At 50.9% G+C, this 18,617-nt stretch overlaps 1 protein-coding gene across 1 annotated transcript; it reads right to left on the bottom strand.

The window, feature by feature from the left end:
* Positions 1-3,233: 3,233 nt before the first annotated feature.
* TPGS2 (tubulin polyglutamylase complex subunit 2) lies at positions 3,234-18,273 on the bottom strand. The gene is made up of 7 exons (XM_054987016.1): positions 18,161-18,273; positions 16,931-17,010; positions 9,958-10,045; positions 8,614-8,745; positions 8,293-8,412; positions 6,396-6,556; positions 3,234-3,829 (listed from the first exon to the last, which is right to left on the bottom strand). The coding sequence occupies exons 1-7, from the start codon at positions 18,234-18,236 to the stop codon at positions 3,605-3,607; spliced, it is 882 nt and encodes a 293-aa protein (XP_054842991.1). The 5' UTR covers positions 18,237-18,273; the 3' UTR covers positions 3,234-3,604.
* Between the last annotated feature and the right edge of the window lie 344 nt (positions 18,274-18,617).

Genomic DNA, 18,617 nt, shown 5'->3' on the forward strand with positions numbered 1-18,617 from the left:
GCTGCTGGCCAGAAGGCACGTTCCCACCTGTGATATCTGACTCAGCAAAGTGGATACCAGGATATGCCTGAAGGTGATATAAACAGGCCATCCTGTGTCCGCAGAGAATATACATGTCAGAAAGGAATCCTGTGTCTAGTGTACCAAATATCTGAGAAATTTTTTTTTCCAGTGTTCAAAACTGTTGCAAAAGAATCGCATTCCAGGATTCTTTGCCGGGTGCAAGGAAGGAAGAAAACGTGCTCCAGACCCTCACAATGCCAACTTCTGCTTTCCAAAGGGGAGACAGAGAACAGAAATCTGCATTAACCCCGCAGGCGAGAAAACCTTCCCCTTGTGCTGCATGGAAGGAAAAGAGACCTCCCCGGAGCGAAGCAAAGGCTGCATCAAACAACGGGGGAGAAAAAATAAAGTCTAGCGCTGCCGGTTTTTTAAAATAACTGCATTGCCTTTTTCCAGTTTTGGGTCTCATACACCCTTCCTCCAAAAATCTCATATAGCATTATTGGAAGACAGGACTTAAAGCAGATCTCCTTGATAAGCTTAGAGCGGTTGAACCGTCACGGCTTCCCCTAAGTCCTGGGAATTGTAGTTTGGTCAAAGGCCTGAGCATTCTGTTCTAGACCCCCTGTCCTTGCTACGGGTAGCCGTGCTGGTCTGCAATAAAGCAAGATTTGAATCCAGCAAAAATGCCTTTTGCGTATCTATTTTTAGCCCGAGAGGTAGGTGATCCCTGTCACAATACGGAGCCACCTCGAAAAACTCTCTTATGTGGGACCATACCTTCAGAGACCGTAGTGCTCATCCGGTCACCCGACCAGTATGTAAACTCCGCGGGATGGTCATTTGGGAGGGCCCCCATTCCATACATAAAGATTGATTCTGCTTATTACTTGACTTAACAGATGGCCCACAAAGTTAACCTTTGAATCTTTCGAGAGCCTGTTTAGAAGCAGGGCTGTGCTATTAACCTTTGGTGGGCGATAACTGTTCTTAACACAGGAGCTGTGTGATAATCAGAGCCAATCTGAGCACTGAAATCATCTCCCGCAATAACACGGGCCGCAGGATAAATCGCTATTAAGTGCTGTAAATAAGATTCAAACCGAAGCAGAACTGCCTGCGTTTGCCCATTAGTTCTAGCAAGGGGCCAGCGGATATTTATGATTAGCTAGTGCATATCCTAAAACTTGCAGTAGCAGAGCCGTGGCAATTTGATCATAACGTGGGAGCAACACTGTAGTTGTTTTCAACGAGGTAGAATGCAGCACCCTCTTTTCTCTCTGCCATGAGGAGATGCCTCTGCTGATAAGACAAACGGCTTGTAGCCATTCAGCGAAAGCTCCTCCGTACGCCCGGTTTCCTGCCCAAGGATTATATTCAGGGCTTGTTTTCTGGGGAAAGAGGTAGTGGAACTCAGTGGGTTGCCCTCGGAGAAAATGGTCACATGGCTGGCGGCCCCGCCCCCTGATCTCCAGACAGGGGGGAGTTGAGATAGCCCTCCGTGCCACTCGGTAGTGCGGAGGGCAATCTAAACCCCCCTCTGTCTGGAGATCAGGGGGTGGGGCCACCAGCCATGTGACCATTTTCAAGAGGTTCCGGAACTCCGTTCCACCGCATTCCAGCTGAAAAAAAGTCCTATTTATATTGAATTCACAACTAAAGTCAATTGCACTGCCCCTCCCCTCAATCTACACCGCCGCCTTAGATTTCCACGATAGTAGTGAAAGAACCTGGCTTCTGGCGGGCGTACCCAGTGCCTTGTGAAAGGATGGCTTAGCTAGTCACGCTATTGACGATACGGTATTCAAATCCCCCTCCGCATCCAGAAAAATGCATCCGTTGTTCCTGGGTGTCACCATTGGTGGAGAAGTCCGTTAACCAGAGATGCTGGAGACTAAAGCTGGGGCTGTTTCTGGGCAAAGTGCTGAACTCTGGTTGTTGCTTCGTGGAAGAGCAGCGTGGCATGCAGAAGGTCCTACGCTCAATTCCCAGCATCTCCAATTAAAAGGACCAGTACTGGGTAACGTGACACTCCTCTGCCCGGGACCCTAGTTAGGCTGAGTAGACAGTACTGACCCTGATAGACCAATGGCCTGACTCAATGTAAGGCAGCTTTGGGCATATGAGGTCCTTGTAGATGTCACAGTTGTAGGGAATGCTTGATTCAGGGCCTGCTGTTCATTTCTGCAGCTCCTAATGTTTTTAAAGGCCTGAAATCCGAGCCAAGCTACAAGTGATGCCTGACACAGGATGTAGATGCAGAGGAGTTAGCCGTGTTAGTCTGTAGTAGCAAAATCAAAAAGAGTCCAAGTTCTCTTCGTCAGATGCATAGTACAGAAACAGTTTCTGTATTATGCATCTGACGATGAGAGCTGTGATTCTCGAAATCTTATGCTACAATAAAGTTGGTTAGTCTTAAAGGTGCTACTGGACTCTTTTTGATTTTGACACAGGATGGACACTTGTCAGCTTCCCTCAAGTTTTGATGGGAAATGTAGGCGTCCTGGTCTTGCAGCTTGGCTCTCCGACTGCTGTCCAACGGACTTTTCAACTGTCACTTGTCCAACATTCCGCCAAGCTGCCTACATTTCCCGCCAAAACTTGAGGGAAGCTGACAAGTGTCCAACCTGTGTCAGGCGTCACTTGTAGTTTGGCTCTTAGATGTGGGAGCCCCATTTGGATCAGGGCTATGGCAGAAGGGGCATTTTTAAAGCCTTCCTGCCTACACCATTTGTCCAAGCACCACTGACCCCAGGGAGGTTTTGTTTATCCCAGCTGGGGAAGTTGCACATACCCAAGTTGGTACATGCCACTTTCCCCAGAGGGCAAATAGTGACTCACAGGGCATGTTTCCAGGGAGGAAAATGGCACGCTGGATAGCTTAATCCCCTACCCCACCCCGTGCCATACTCCCAATATAAATTAGCCCTTCCCCCATGCACCTTCTACAAAAAACGCAGAGGGCTACAGGATCTGGCACGTTGATTTGGTGCAGAAAGATCACACAGAGATAGGAGCGGCTGTCGACTGGGAACTGGCTGGGACTGAATGTAAGGATTAAGAAATGAATTAGGTGTGCCAGGCTGTCAAGACATTCCCCCCACCAAGTGTATTTCCTCTGGCTCGGGGGTGTTTCTGGTTTTTGTTGTTGTTAATAGTTCTGTATAAAAACAAGGACAAATTGAGTTTACAGCTGTGTGTTCGGTTTTTTCCGGACAATCGTAGCAAGATCGCAGCAATACCTCCCCCACTGCCATGAAAAGTACCGGGCACATCTGGCATAAAGGAAATCCCATCAGAACTTGGAGTTTTCTTAAATAAATACTTTAACTTAAAGATCTGGAGCCTGTGGCAGGTCCTGAAGCTAACTAGCCAAACACTGAGCCCGCTTGAGGGAAGAGTGGAATATAAATTAGATAAATAAGTCAGGGCTCCGAGGTTTCTTAAATAAATAGTTTAACATAAATATTTGCAGACTGTGCCGGGTCCTGTGTCTAGTTAGCCACACACGGGCATGCAGCTGTGGGCTGAGCGGACCGAAGTATCTTGAGGGGCTCCCGTGCTTTTGTGTGGCCTGGAAGAGAGAGTCAGCCCTGGGTCCTCATCTCCTCGAGGAGCTTCCGGCCTGTGATGGGGTTTTGGAGGCTGCCCCCGTTTGGCCTTTCGGGGTGGTGGGCGGCTGGGTCGGCAGTTTCTTCTTGATGACCGGCGTTTTGTTCTTGCTTTTAAAAATCTTGCTGGGGTCCAGCTTGTTCACAAAGGAATCCGTCTCCTCCGAGAGCTGTGCCGTGTTGATGGTGATCGGTTTGTACATGTTGAACCATTGCTGGAAAACAGGAATTAAATGAGGAGGAGGAAAGAACCTGCAGATGAACACAAAGAGGGCAGGTACCCAAGCAGACTTTTCTATTGGGGACGTTGTCTGGAGGGGAACACTGCAATCTTGTGCTTCCCCTGGATGCTCCAGAATATTTAAGGCAGAAGGGATCTCGGACCAGGGGTGCTGCCGGCCCTTCAGCTACCACGGCTGTGTTGCAAAACTGCTGGACGCAGGAGGCCTGGCCTCTCAATGTGAGCACTTCCCCAGAGTGTGCACGGGTCAAGAGGGAACCAAGAGGCACAGCGGCAGAAGCAACGTCGGCTTTTGCGACAGAGGTTCTGCTTTCCTTTTGCTTCATTTCCCCCTCTTTTCACCCCTCATCTGGCACCACCCCCTACTAATTTTTTTGCCAGCTCCACGGGGCTGATCGCTTTGCAAGGCTCAGAGAAAAAGCAAGAGGAAAAGGGGGAGGCAGTCAAAGCGTAGGTGAGCCTAAAAAAAGAACTGAGTTACACCACATCCCCATATCTTTCGGATTTTACAAACGAAAGATGTAGATGGGCCTTCTCTAGAGCACGAGTTGATGCATCCCCCCTCTGCACTTTTGCATGGGAGATTCTCTCACCTGCCTTTGCAACAGCGTTGCTGTCCCTGTTCGAATAAAATGGTTGAAAATATCACACACATACTTTTACACTGCGAATTCTATCAAGAAGATAGGATACAATTAATTATTCCACTGCTTTATAAATTCAAACCATTTTAGAGGATAGTCAGAGAACTGTCTCTTATGCAGTTGCAAAATTCTGTGTGACGGTACTCAGGAAGCAGAATCACTTAATGAAGGAAACGTCAATTGGTTGTGGTGGGTTTTCCGGGCTGTATAGCCGTGGTCTTGGCGATGTAGTTCCTGACGTTTCGCCAGCAGCTGTGGCTGGCATCTTCAGAGGTGTAGCACTGAGAGATCTCTGTCTTTTGGTGCTACACCTCTGAAGATGCCAGTCACAGCTCATCAGGAACTACAACGCCAAGACCACAGCCATACAGCCCGGAAAATCCACAACAACCATCGTTCTCCGGCCGTGAAAGCCTTCGACAATACATCGAAATGTCAATTGCTGGGAAGTGAATTAATGAAGTGAGTTTTATAGTTAGTGGTGTCTGTCTGTCTGTCTATCTGTCTGTCTATCGCTGGTCTTGCGACTGTAATAAATGATTGATTGGTAGGTGAGCAAAACGGGCAGGAGGGCAAACGGAGGAGACGCCCTTCAGGCGAAGCACTCAGATGTGGTGTGGAATGACCCCTTGGGCCAGGAGGCAGAGCGGCTGCAGGAATCCCCGCCCAGCCGAGGGCTCAGCGCTGGGATCCCAAAGGACAGCTGGAGGCAGAGGAGAGCTCCAGCCCGCAGCCGCCTGTCCAGATGAGCTGCCTTCTTGCCGATGCAGCCGAGTTGAACTGCTGACCGAAAAGCCGCATGTGGCAGAGCCGGGTGGGACAGTCTCAAGGTCGGGCAGCCAGCTTGTCTGCCTGGGGAGTACAGGGCGTGCACCCAGGAATGTAGCTCTGTGACCTCAGCAGTCAAGGACCGACTGGAGAGGTGCCAGGTCCCAAGTTCAATCCCCAGCGTCTCTAGTTAAAGGAGCGTCTGAGGAGCAGGGCAGGAGAAATTCCTGGCTCCCGGGGAACACAGCTGGCCAGGCAGCCATGGGCTGGAATGACAGCTTAGATAAAAGGAGCAAAGCAGGACCCTGGGAGATCGGGGATTCATCTTCAGTGTGCCTTTTCCTCTTTGGGAAAACAGCAGCCGTACAGGCCATACATTATGGGCAAGCTGCAGACCGGGGGGTTGGGGGCTTAGGCCTGCCAGAGTACGGCTTGTCTAGTACATTTGGGGCTAAGGTGAGATTAGAACTAGCAGCTTCCTAGATCACAGCTCTTTCTCCTTCCTGCTCTGAGATACTCGGGATTTTAGGTTCCATGCTATCTGGAGTTCTACCTCCCATAAATACTATCCTGGCATGAGTCACGTGCACCGTGGTTAAGTAGTTTGGCTGCAAATCAGCACTCTACTGGTTCAAATCCCACTGCTGCCATGAGCTCAGTAGGTGGCCTTGGGTTAACCAGTCCTCTCAGCCCAGCTGCATTGTGGGGATAATAATAACACTTACTTGTTCACCGCTCTGGGTAAGGCACTAATCTATCTAGAAGAGCGGTATATAACAGCAGTTATTATTATTGTTTCTGATGATGGTACTTCCATTGTTGGAAAGAATGGCAGCAACTTCCGCCGATAATCCCTTTCTACTGCAGCCCCTTGCTCTGACCCCCTATACTATTCCTGGGGGCCAACTGATCCATGGGAAAATAATTGGGGTGGGGCTCTGTAGGCTGCAGTGGAGGAGGATGGAAAATTCTCCTCAACGACCTTTGCTCAAGGGTCTTGTAGGACACGTGGCGACTTCTGCAAGTCTTGAATGATGGAGGTGTGACTGAATCTGGATGAGGCTTCTCAGCTGTAGGACTTCCTTGATTATGCAGTAGGGCAGCAAAAGGCGTTTGTGGCTCACTCACCTTTGCCTGGGGGCTGATCCCGTAGCTGGTGAAGGCGTACTGCCACTGCGGGAGCCCCAGGTGGGTGATCAAGAGACGGTAGTAGGCGGTGAAGGTTTTGGTTAGAAAATGCCAGTAGAGGGCTCTGTCCAGAAACCAGATCTCAGAATCCGGGGCAACCACTGGAATTGAGATAAATAGCAACAGTGAACCTCCCACCGGCAGAGAATAACGCATGCCTGTGTCTGACTCACTCAAACTGGTATTGAATTTTCCATGTAACCATTTATGGATCAAAATCTCAGGTTTTATTGAAGTCTCATATCCTTATTGCATCTTAAGTCCTCGAATGATATAGCTCCCACCTTACGGAATAGCCTGCCTGAGGAGGTCAGGAGAGCCCCCACTCTCCTGACTTTCCACAAACGCTGCAAAACTGAATTATTCAGGAGGGCTTTGTACCCAGATTATAGGTCGGGGTTGTAAGAAGTAGCTCAGAGAGATGCATTGGTAGAGACAGGGACTATATGCTACTCTGTTGGGTACTGTCAGCTGATATACTGTCCAAAGAGTTTATTGTCTATAACCATGGGCCGTCAAAATTTACCAAACATCGACTAATAAACAGTTAAAGCCATTATCACAGTTTGTAAAAGATAATTAAAATTAATTAAAACAGTACAGTATGCCGAACTATCCCAGGAATCACGAAACAGCCTTATTCAGTACCACCCAGTCAGCTGATATAGACATACGCCTTCTAGGAAGTTTCCACGTTGCTACACTATAAATTAGTTACGGTGTGTTTCAGAAAGATTTAATCTCTGTGCTTGGCTTTATGGTTGTTTTTCAAATTTCTGCTACCGTACCTTATTTGTACCTCTTCCACTGAATGTCCTAACTGCTGTTCATTGCTGTACTTTGATCAGTGAATGTCACTCGTTATATTGTTAATCAAATACATCTTTAACTCTTCCGTATCCCCGTCTGTTTATCCCTGGCTGGATGGTTGCATGTGGGTTCATTATAAATAATACACAAACGCAAATCATTCTGGTCACAGCTAAGATATGTGATGAACTAAAAGGGTGGTGGCAAATAATGGAAATAAATATTGAGTTCCCTTACTCCTACAGCCCTCCGCTGTAGATGAGTGAGGGGTAGTAAATTTAGGGAACTGGCTGTCATGTCCAATGAAATCTGTTTATTTATTTATTTGATTTTTTAGTCCGCCCTCCCTGCCAGGCAGGCTCAGGGTGGAATACAACATTTCCATTTCATACAATACAACTTAAAGACTTAATGCTACAAAAATAAAACATTAAAACATTACATAAATAGAATATTAAAACACATTATACAGTAAAGCATTCTCCTCAGGTGCTGACTATAAAATGACAGTAAAATGCTGCGCTTCAACCTGGGCCACATACAGGGTGGTGGACAGATCTTTTATGTGGCCCAGCCGAGCCTCCACCATATGCCTGGTGGAACATCTCTGTCTTACAGGCCCGGCGGAAAGATAACAAATCCCGCCGGGCCCTGGTTTCCTCAGACAGAGAGTTCCACCAGGTCGGTGCCAGGACCGAAAAGGCCCTGGCTCTGGTTGAGGCCAGGCGGGCCTCCCTTGGGCCAGGGACCACCAAAAGTTGTTCATTTGTTGAACGAAGCATCCTCTGGGGTACACACAGGGAGAGAAGAGAGGGCACCCTGTGTATATTTGAGTCAGGGCTCCCTACTTGATAAATAGCGACTAGAGAGGAGATGAATTGGGCCTGCTCTGCACTGCCTGTGTAGCCCAGAACCTGTGAAGGGGGGGGGGTTATGGTGCGGGGCAGTGTGTCAGAAGGTTACAGTGGCCAACCCAACGGGCGCTGAAGGCCTGCAATGAAATGAGCAGCCCATCTTTGGACTGTACCTGGTTTGGTGTTCTTGTACACGAGGCAGACCTTCCCATTCCCGCCGCACGGGTCTAACTCAAAGATCAGACTACGGGAGTCCAAATGAGGCTTTTCTGGCTGTTCCTGGTTTCCTTTTTCTGGGAAAAAAAGGACATTAAAAAACTAGCATCAGTCCCAGAGCCTTGGACACGCACGGAAGAAACGTCAAAATACACAGATGAACGATCGTTCTGATAAATGGAGTGCGACGAAGAGAGGTCTAGGAAAGAAACATCAACACGGGACATGTTTTTATGGGGGAGGGGAACCAAGGAGCCTTACAGCCAAGGAGACGCTACCTCCCTCCTCGTCTGTGTCCTCCAAGTCGGCAAGAGTTGGCATGTTGGGTAAGGCGTAAACCGGCGCCGTGCCCAGGCGGTTCAGCTTGGAGATGCCATTGATCGTCATGGAGCCCAGTGGTATGGGGTTATCTGCAAGAGACAGTGGACACGGGGTTGCTGAGCCGGGAGAGCTGTGCAAAGGCCAGGAGGCTTCAAGGGCACAGAAAACTGGCAGAAGTGGCAGTGGGCAGAATTCGGGTCCTGGAGAACCTCAGCTTTCGTTGCCTTTTAAAAAAAAGTCCCTTCTGGCCTTTGGGTGTGTGTTTTGTGCCATCAAGTCGCTTCTGAAATGGTGCCCCAATGAGTGAAAGACCTTTAGTGCTGTGGAAATAGCTTGGGCAGGGCTCAACTAGATAGAACAGAGTCCCCATGTTGGGAGGCTGCTCCCATGTTAATCTTGGGATTTTCCTATTTCAAAAACGCCACGGGCCTGGTCCTGCTAGCCTACCTTATGGTGCCCCAGGAGGCCTTCCTCTGGCTGAGGAGGCCTGGAAATGGCATTGCGGGGCGGGGGGGGGAGGAGCTTTGGTGGCAGCAGAGGTGAGGAGCGGTGCTTGCTGAGCCATCGAGACGCCCCCCGTCTCTGCCCCGTCTGCTTCCTCATCAGCCAGCAAGCTCTGCCCCTCACGTGCAAGGAAGCAGCATTCAGAAAGGCCCCAGGCACAGACCCTGCAGAAGTCTTGCCCCTCCAAAGAGACGATATGGGCAATGGGGGCTGGCGGTCTTAGGTGGCTGAATAGGGAGGGCTCCGGGGTTCCTCGACTGATCCAAGCTCAAGGTGACCCTCTTAATCCCAGTTCCAGGAGGCAACATCAGGGGAAGGCCGCAGTAACTAGCTGACTGCTGGGGGCAGGATTGGATGATGAGCGAGATTGGTTGCTGATCTTAATCTGAGTGCTGGAAGGGACCTTCTAGGCCACTGTGTCCAAGTTTCTGTAGAGTGAAGGGAATCTGGATTCCCAACGAATCGCGCTCCAGCCCCTGCCTCCAGTGTGTGAGAGGCCCCCACCCCATGGAACGGCCTCCGTTGCGAAAACGCTGCTACTGTTCAGGAGCCCCCTACCGGGTCAGGTTTTGGGCTGTTTTGAGTCCTGTACTCTCTTGCCCCTGCTAGCAAAGCGCTTGCTAGGGTTTCAGGCAGAATACTTCCCCTCCACAAGAGAGGGCCGCTGCCCAAGGGGTCTGGTTTAAACTGCAGAGGGGATTAGATGGGTGGAGGATGCCAGCGGGCGGCGAGTTCAGAAAGCAACCCCTTCCTGGGAGGAAACAGGCACAGACATAGAAGGCGCAAGGCAAGCTGACCGTCCATCTTCACGCTCCACGTCAGCTGGAAGCCATCCATCATCAGGTAGAAATTCTTCAAATCCTCTGGCAGCACGCAGGCATTCCTCTGCAGAAAGCCAGAGCGGGGAGAAGAGCAGAGGGTCAAAAGGACCGTCCACGCCGAATATGGTCAAGTGATGGGGGGGGGGGTGCAGGGGGGCCTGCCGGGTCGCACAGCCCCCCCATCCCCATCACCTTAGCAGCGGCAGGAACGTTAGCCAGAGTATATACTATCTACCCAGATCCCTGATGAAGCTTGGGTGGGAGGGTGCTTAAAGGGTCTGTGGCTGTGTCAAAGACCACTTGCTTGGGACGCAAAAGGCCCCAGGTTCAATCCCCGGCCTCTCCAGTTATCAGATGGTAGGCGATGTGAAAGGCCTCTTGTCAGATACGCCCCAGCATATCTGCCAGGAGTGTCTTTCTGCATAATGTTCGGAACCTCTGAGAATATGCAAAGAGAAGACAGTTGTTGCTTGGCTGTTAGCTGCTTATCTCGCAGGTGTTTTGCTTTTGGCCGGCTTGAGAACGTGGCCTTGGAGTTCCAGTCGGAGCCGCATCGCACTCCCTGAGAAGTGGGGTGAGCTCATCCCCCCCTTTTCTCCCTCCTCTCCTAGATCCTGGACACTTAGCGCCAAAACCCTAATGGACCCTCTTTCCCAAGGACGGGAACACCCCCCTATAATTAACCTTGCGTCACTTCTGCCAATCAGCCTGTCCGACATTCTTGATACTGATATTTCTCTTCAATAAAGTAACTTTTACTTGTACACAAGAGTGGTGCAGCGAAGTGCTTGGGGATTGATCTGTCAAGATCTGACACCTCTGCCTGAGACCCTGGAGAGACGCTGACAGTCAGCGTAGACGAGACTGACCTTGACGGATTGATGCTCTGATTCAGTATAGGGGCAACTTCACGTGTTCATGTAAATCTGACTCATGTACAGGTAGGTCACTTGCATTCCCACACCCCGAAGGTGTGAACTGGCTCCACAGAACAGCTCCGCACATACGGGGCTGTGAGATGCCATATGACCGATCTCTTTCTGACGGCCCCTTTGTGCACGCAAGAGAGCCCTGGATATGGGACGAGCTTGCAAGATATTGGGACCAGAAAACGGAAAGTTAAAAAAAAAAAGAAGCAAGTATTATTTGTGCAATACAATACAAAGAGCCCCGTGGCGCAGAGTGGTAAGCTGCAGTATTGCAGCCTGAGCTCTGCTTCCGACCTGAGTTCGATCCTGGCAGAAGCTGGGTTCCAGGAGCCGGCTCAAGGTTGACTCAGCTGTCCATCCTTCCGAGGTTGGTAAAATGAGTACCCAGTTTCCTGGGGGTAAAGTGTAGATGACTGGGGAAGGCAATGGCAAACCACCCCGTAACAAGAAGTCTGCCAAGAAAATGTCGTGGTGCGATGTCCCCCCCATGGGTCAGTAATGACTCGGTGCTTGCACAGGGGTGTGCTTAGCTACCACAGTGAAAATAAAAATCTACACCCTCCTCCCCTAGCTCTTTGGAAGACTCTCTTATTTGCAAAGATAAAACTGGACTGGACGGATAGACTGAGAGTGCAACCCTGTGAGTAAATGACAGACCCTCTCTGGCAGCAGATGCCCCAGGTTCCACTGTGGGGCAGTTCACGTCAACAGAAATGCAGCTGGAAAACTCACCAAGGAGTTGAGCTATTTTGGAAGCATTCCAGGGATTCCATAACTCAAAACCCCAGAGCTGTGGGCTTGGAAAGCCGTGACCCCCGAGCAGCGGAGGACCCGGGTCAGCTTTATCTACGGCTTTGCTCACAGAGGCCATTCTGGGCAACTGGACCAACTGAGAATGTTTCTGGCTTGCTGAGGGAGCCGGGGGCCTTCTTTTGAGCTGGTTTTCGATTGCTGTATGGGCGTCTTTTGCTTTGGCCTTGGTGCAAAGAAGGCCAGCTTAATTCTGGATACACTCAGTGGGTGAGTAGGGCCCTGTCCTGTATAGGCAGCGTTGACACTTTTCGTTCTCTGGCAGGGGGCCCGTGGCTTTAAGAGCTGCGCAACAGACAGAAGTTGAACAGGCAAAGCTTATCCAAGCATGGCAATACAGCTATGGGGAAAGCATCACCCATTTCATTTCTGTCTGATGTGCACAGAGAAGAGGGGGCCACCCCGCTTTTGCCTAAGCATTTCTGGCTGTAGGCCAGGCTGCTAAGATGTTCCCGTGGTGTCCGCTCCTGCAAGGGCTGCCAAATCTGGGTTGAGAAATTCCTGGGGATTTGGAGGTGGAGCTTGGAGAGGGCAGGTTTTGGGGGAAGGGAGGGACTTCAGCAGGGGTACAGCACCAGTTAAGGTTGCCCATCTCCTGGTGATGGCTGGAGAGCTTCTATAATTACAACTGATCTCTAGGTCCCCTGGAGAAAACGGCTGGACTTGATGGCATTATATCCTGCTGAGGTCCTCCCCCTTTTCAACCAGGCTGCACCCCGCCCCCAAATCTCCAGGAATTTCCCAACCTGGAGCTGGCAACCCTAAACAGCCCACCTCCAAAGTTCTCCGGGGAAAGTAATCTCTGCATCCCAGAGAGCAGTTGCAATTCCATAGCAGAATGGGGATTTGAACCCAGGGCCGCCAGATCCTAGTTTGACCCTTTAACTGCAGTACCACATCATCGCCTCCACTATTGACACGAGACGGGTCAGGCTACAAGTGCTGTGTGTAGTCGTGCCACTGGCGCAAACCCTCCAAAATGTCACAGAGTAAGGGTGGGACAGGCTTGTAACAATACGTACCGCTCTGCCTTCTGTGTACTATGTGCACGTACCCGGCTATAGCTTTTCCTGTGCATCTTCAAACAACAATAGAATATCTGTTGAACACACAAAGCTGCCTTATCCTGAATCACACCGTCAATCCATCAAGGTCAGTATCGTTTGCTCAGACTCTCCAAGATTTCCAGCAGGTCTTTCACATCACCCGCTACCCAGACTGTTTTCACTGGAGATGCTGGGAATGGAACCTGGCACCTCTTGCATGCCAAGCAGATGCTCTGCCCTGGCCCCCTCCCCATGGCTGTAGATAGGCGTTGTGAGAAATGGCAGGCCATGCTCTGCCAACTGTCTTAAAGCTCATGTGTGGGCATTGACATGCATGCACAAGGTGTTTCCACCCATAGGTTTCGGGAGCCAAATCTGGAAGAACGAAAAATGCTACCACTCTTGAAAAAACTGTTGGCATCCTTGGCAGGCAAAAAAAGGGGCAGATTTCTGGGGAACAGTGGGAGGGACTGGAGCCTGAACCGTTATACTACTGCCTCGCGGAAATGGGCTTTGGCTGGGTCGGAAAAACCCACAAATCCTGTTCGATTTAGAAGCCACAGTGGGAGAAAAGAAAGCACACCAGGGCAGCGATGACTTGATCGCCCCGGCGTTATCCATTCTTGCAGACTCTATTGCCTGTCTCTGGTCTGCAGCGCGGTCCCTGAAAGAGCTGGTGCTTTGCTCTTCCGCCCAGATGAATCGCGCCGAGTGCCAGAAGCGTCCACCCAGTGCCCAGACTGTTGTTCCGCTGGCATTCCAGCAGGCCTATGTCAAGTCTGACCCCTGTTGTAACTAGAACTTCGCACCAATCAGGCCGACCTCGGCGGGCTTTGCCTCCCCCTTCTGCCAAACTGTCTGATGTCACTGCTCTCTTGAATTCTTTGACATCCTGGATTACAGACCCCCTAAAATTCTGCCTTCCGGAAGCAGACCCAAATAGTATACCCTCAGTAGCAGCACGAAGAGAAGGAGTGAGTGAACTACGTGAAGCGGCTCCGGGGGGAAGCAAAAGGCAAAAAGGTCAGATTTCTGTATTTCTTCTGTTTTTCCCCTATATTACATGGTTGCATGATTCCAGGAAGAGCTGAGCGAGAGGGCGGTTCTCAGATCCTTTAATAACAGGCATCTCAAAATCCTTCTAATCTCCCTTTTGCATGAAAAATAAGCTAGCTGGGAGCAGGGGGGAATGGGTGCTAACGAACCATAAAGATGGCATAGAAGAGAGGAAAAGCAGCTCACATCTTTTAAAAACAGGTTTTAACTTTCCTTCCATGGGAAACGCTTAGTGAAACTTTCTGATAAACACGTGAGAGGCTGCAAGTTAGGACTGCTTAGAGGCCGGATCCAGCGGTCAGGCACTCCTGCCATTATGCACTGAACCACCAGAGGTGAGATTAAATATCAGACAGCGATATCCTGAGCTATTAGGCAGGATTTGGCTACTGCTGTGTACATCACGGGAATCTCGGCTGGTCCCTATTGAAGAAAAAGGAATGACAAAGAACTGGGCAACCAAAAGGATTGGCTCACTTCCCCTAAAAGGAAAGGCTGAAGGGTTTGGAGCTTTGCATCCTGGAAGAATCAGGGGCCGGATCCTACCAGTATGCTCAGCTCACTGTGGAGCCTTCCTCTAGCCTAAGAAAGTGCTCCGCAATGAGCAGAGTAAAGGAGCAGAATACAAACCAGGTGAAGAAATGATGAAGTGTAAAAACCAATTCATTTATTGGTGGCGGAAAAGGCCATCAAATCATAGCTGACTTATGGCGACCCCTAGTGGGGTTTTCAAGGCAAGAGACTGAGAGCCAAACTACAAGAGACGGATTACACGAGGAGGAGCACGTGAAGGGAGTCGCAATGTTAGCTGGGAAGCTGGGTTTTAGAAGAGATTGGAAGGCTTCGTCAATTTCCCCTCTCTACAGATAGCTGCTCAGAAGGTTTATTTCCTCTTTGCCTCTTAGAAGGGGAGGTGAAACTGACCGAGCCTTCAGGAGGCAAAGAGGAAATTAACAAACCCTCCCAGCAGGGATCTCCTTGGCTCTGTAGAGAGGGGAGATTGACAAAGCCTGATCTCTTTTAAAACTCAGTATCCCGGCTAACATTGCAACTCCCGTCCAGGGCTGGATCTAGGGTTGCCGGCGCCCAGGGCAACCCAAGTCTGGCCCCTGCGTGCATGCGCTCCTGGAGCTGCATGATGACGTCATTTCTGTGATGGCATCACGCAGGGGTGGAATGTGCCACCAGCGTGGCAAGCTGGCTGCCCCGGCGCATGGTGCGCTGTGGAGCTGGCGGCGACAGTGTGGGTGGCTGGGAGGCCACCCGTGCCATTCGCCTGCCCCACTGAGGGGGCGGCCGGCTTGCCGCATGCTCCCTGTCTTGCGGGGCAGGCGAATGGTGCGGGCGGCCTCCCCCCTCTGTTCAGCTGCCTGAGCTGCTGCTGGCGTGCTCCTGGCGGCTGGCAGCTGTGCCCAGCACCCCTTCTTTGGCGGTGCCAGGGGCAGACTACCCCCCCCCCACCCCACTGTCGATCTGGCCCTGCTCCCTTCACGTGCTCCTCTTCATGTGATTCGTCTCTTGTAGCTTGGCTCTAACAGAGGTGGTTTACCATTGCCTGCCTCTGCAACCCTGGTCTTCCTTGGAGGTTTCCCATCCAACTAGGAACCAAGGCCGACCCTGCTTAGCTTCTGAGATCCGATGACACCAGACTTGCCTGGGTTATCCAGGTCAAGGCAATTCACTTATTAATATTAAATTTATCAGAGAGTTTTGCATCATCGTAAAGACTAATGGTTAGCATTTAAAAGCACTGCAAGACTCTTACAGACTAACGAAACTCATACTTGAGAAGAAAATCGTTCGCAAATTTTAAATGTAAATACTGCAAATTCTGTTATTTTGGCTGCAGCAGGCGGATACCACAGGCTCTGGAATCACTACTTCACACAATGCATATTTACCGTGAGAAATTTAGAGCTAAAAAGATGTCGCGACAGACGCTACGTGAGAGGGCTATTTAAAAGCCAAAGAATTAGATGAGTTTATGGAGAACGCTTGCTTCATGGTTAATAGCTGTGATAGCACAATGGCTTGGCTCCCCTCTGTCTCCAGAGGCAGCATCTCTCCGAATACCAGGGTGTTGGGGACAGAAAACAGGGAAGGGCCTTGCTTGCAAGCTTCCTCAATAAATCTGGCTGACCGTTGTTGAAAACGGAACACTGGATAAGGAGGCCCCATGGGGTCTGATCTAGCAATATCGTTCTTCTGCATTCATTTCCTCTTCCCAGCATAAAGTGAAACTTTTTAAAAAAAGGGCTCTAGTCCACAACAGCTTATGCGAGAATAAAAACTGATTTGTATTCATAAAGGCGATACGAGACGTATTGTCGAAGGCTTTCACGGCCGGAGAACGATGGTTGTTGTGGGTTTTCCGGGCTGTATTGCCGTGGTCTTGGCATTGTAGTTCCTGACGTTTCGCCAGCAGCTGTGGCTGGCATCTTCAGAGGTGTAGCACCAAAAGACAGAGATCTCTCAGTGTCACAGTGTGGAAAAGATGCTGGCAGGTCATTTGTATCTACTCAGGAAGGTGGGTTCGGGCTGAGTCATCCTGTAAGAGTTTCCCAGGGTGTGGAATGCTAATGGCGGGAGGCTTCACTGTATCCTGAGGAGGGTCTTTTGCATATGGATTGGTACTTGATATGCTAACGTCAGGAACTACAATGCCAAGACCACGGCAATACAGCCCGGAAAACCCACAACAACCAGCGATACGAGACCTCTGTTTATTTTATCTGCAACAGAAGAACACGGCTGCCTCCTATGGGCTTATAGCTCAAAACACCCCCGAGGCTTTATTTAGATCTCCTAGAGGCACGTCTGGCAATACACAGTTTTCTTAGGATCCCTGCAGCTCCCATGGCTTACCGGCAGCAATCAACTCAGGAGAAATAAGGGCCACCTGGGGGAAGGTGACCTAAGAAGGCTGGAAAGAGCAAAGAGTCCGGATGGGTCCGTTACAACAGCTTTGCCCTTCTGAACCAGCCCCAAAGGCAGTTACATAGGCCGAGAAAACAGCACAGCCTCAAGGCATACAGTTCTGATCAATCCATGCCAGTCCATGATGTGAAACTTCTCCTCCAAATTACCCACAAATAAACTCCCACCTACCTGCTCCCACGAAACAATGGAGTGGCGCTCTGCTGGTTCCTTCTCGACAAATGTAACTTCGGTCACTCCTGGAGAAGCTTCTATAAAAAGGAAAAGAGTTCCTTTGTCATTGGGGCGGGGTAGTCTAGGAATGAGACAGAGAAATGGAGAAAATCTTCCTAAGGAAATTCACAGTGTGGCCACGTCAAGCACCAGGTCCTTGAATCGGGACCTCCAACGGAAGCAGTCATGGCCTCGAAGAACCTTCTCGAGAGCCCAAACAGTAGACAGCACAGGAACTGTGTAGGCTGAAACCCAGGTGTGTCATTTGGATCTTTAAAACAAGCTGTCAGGGGTGTGTGTGTGTGAAGAGGTGGACTGGTAGGGATCGGGGCCCTGAGGCTGAGGAAGGGGTATTACACACATTTCTTGCTCCACTGCTCTGATCAGGAATGAGCTGGTTTAAGCCCCAGTAGGGAAGCCGAGCAGGCCCGAAGAGGAGCAACTTTCCCTATACAGGCTCAAAGGGGCCCAGAGTGGCTGCTTCCGACCACAGTAACTGTGCAGGGAGAAGAGTTAACCCTCCTTCCCCAGCACTATGGGCCCAATCTGCATCCTTCCTTCCTGGGGATGCTTTAACTTGCACCCCTGGAGTTCCAAGCTTTGAAAAAGGGAGTGTGGTATAACGGTTAGAGTCTCAGAATAAGCAACCCAGCTCCAGATCCCCCTCTGCTGAGAAGCTCAGTGGGTGACCTACCTAACAGGGCTAAACTGGGGAAGAGGGGAGGATGATGCATGCTGCCTTGAAGTTTTCGAACATGCATCCACGCAGCCTTAATGGGCCGTGCATGGGTCAGAGGGATGCTGCTGCCAAGCCTGGTTCACGTGGTGCAGCTTCCACGCTTTGCAGGGGGCTCTGATCTTGCAAGGAAGGAAGCAGAGCCATTTTCTGCAACGGCCTCGGCTTTCTGCTACGGTTGCCAGCTCCAGGTTGGGAAATTCCTGGAGATTTTGAGTGTGCAGCCTTAAGGGGGGGCAGGGTTTGGGGAGAGACCATAGATATAATACCATAGAATCCACCCTCCAAAGCAGCCGGATATAGCCAACCTGGAGCTCAATAATCATCCCGGGAGATCTCCCGGTCCCTCCTGGAGGTTGGCAACCGCACGCCAGCTGGTGCTTCTCCTGACCGTTGTCATGCCAACTCAGGCCCCCCCCCCCGACCCTGAGCTCCGGCCCCCTCCGGCTTACCTAAGATGCGGATGACCCCCAGGGTGAGCTTGTCCAGCTGGGGCTTCATGCTGCCGCGCCCGGCCTTGTCCTCCATCCTCCTTCAGCAGGTACAAGCCCCCCACTTTGAGGTCTTCTTGTCCCCGCTCCCGACCCGTAGCAACCAGCCACGAGGGACGATGGGGATCGTAGTTCCCCGAATGCCTACCCGCCTCCCTCCTGTTGGGGCGCACTTCCTCACGGGAGTTGTAGTGCGTCCTGAAAGCCTCTCGGCGGAGGGCCGCACTTCAACTCCCAGGAAGCACCGCGTCAAGGCTTCACTCGCCCGCCCCCACCGTGGAGACTTCCTGGTAAGGCGGCGATTGGCTGGTTCCTCGGGCTGCGCCGTATCTGGGCAAAGCTGGGGTCAAGATAGCCAATAGGGAGGCAGGAGAGCGGGCGGTGGGCGTGGCGGGACGCGGGGAGGCTGGGAGTGGCG

This window comes from Eublepharis macularius, chromosome 8, assembly GCF_028583425.1.
Source record: "Eublepharis macularius isolate TG4126 chromosome 8, MPM_Emac_v1.0, whole genome shotgun sequence".
Taxonomy (NCBI): Eukaryota; Metazoa; Chordata; class Lepidosauria; order Squamata; family Eublepharidae; genus Eublepharis; species Eublepharis macularius.

Bases quoted from the DNA above. Each gene is read 5' to 3' on its own strand.
- TPGS2 (XM_054987016.1), bottom strand. From the start codon at position 18,236: ATGGAGGACAAGGCCGGGCGCGGCAGCATGAAGCCCCAGCTGGACAAG. The intron at 10,046-16,930 runs GTAGGTGGGAGT...GGCTTTCTGCAG, and splicing joins CCATTGTTTCGTGGGAGCAG to AGGAATGCCTGCGTGCTGCC. The intron at 8,746-9,957 runs GTCAGCTTGCCT...TGTCTCTTGCAG, and splicing joins GTGGAGCGTGAAGATGGACG to ATAACCCCATACCACTGGGC.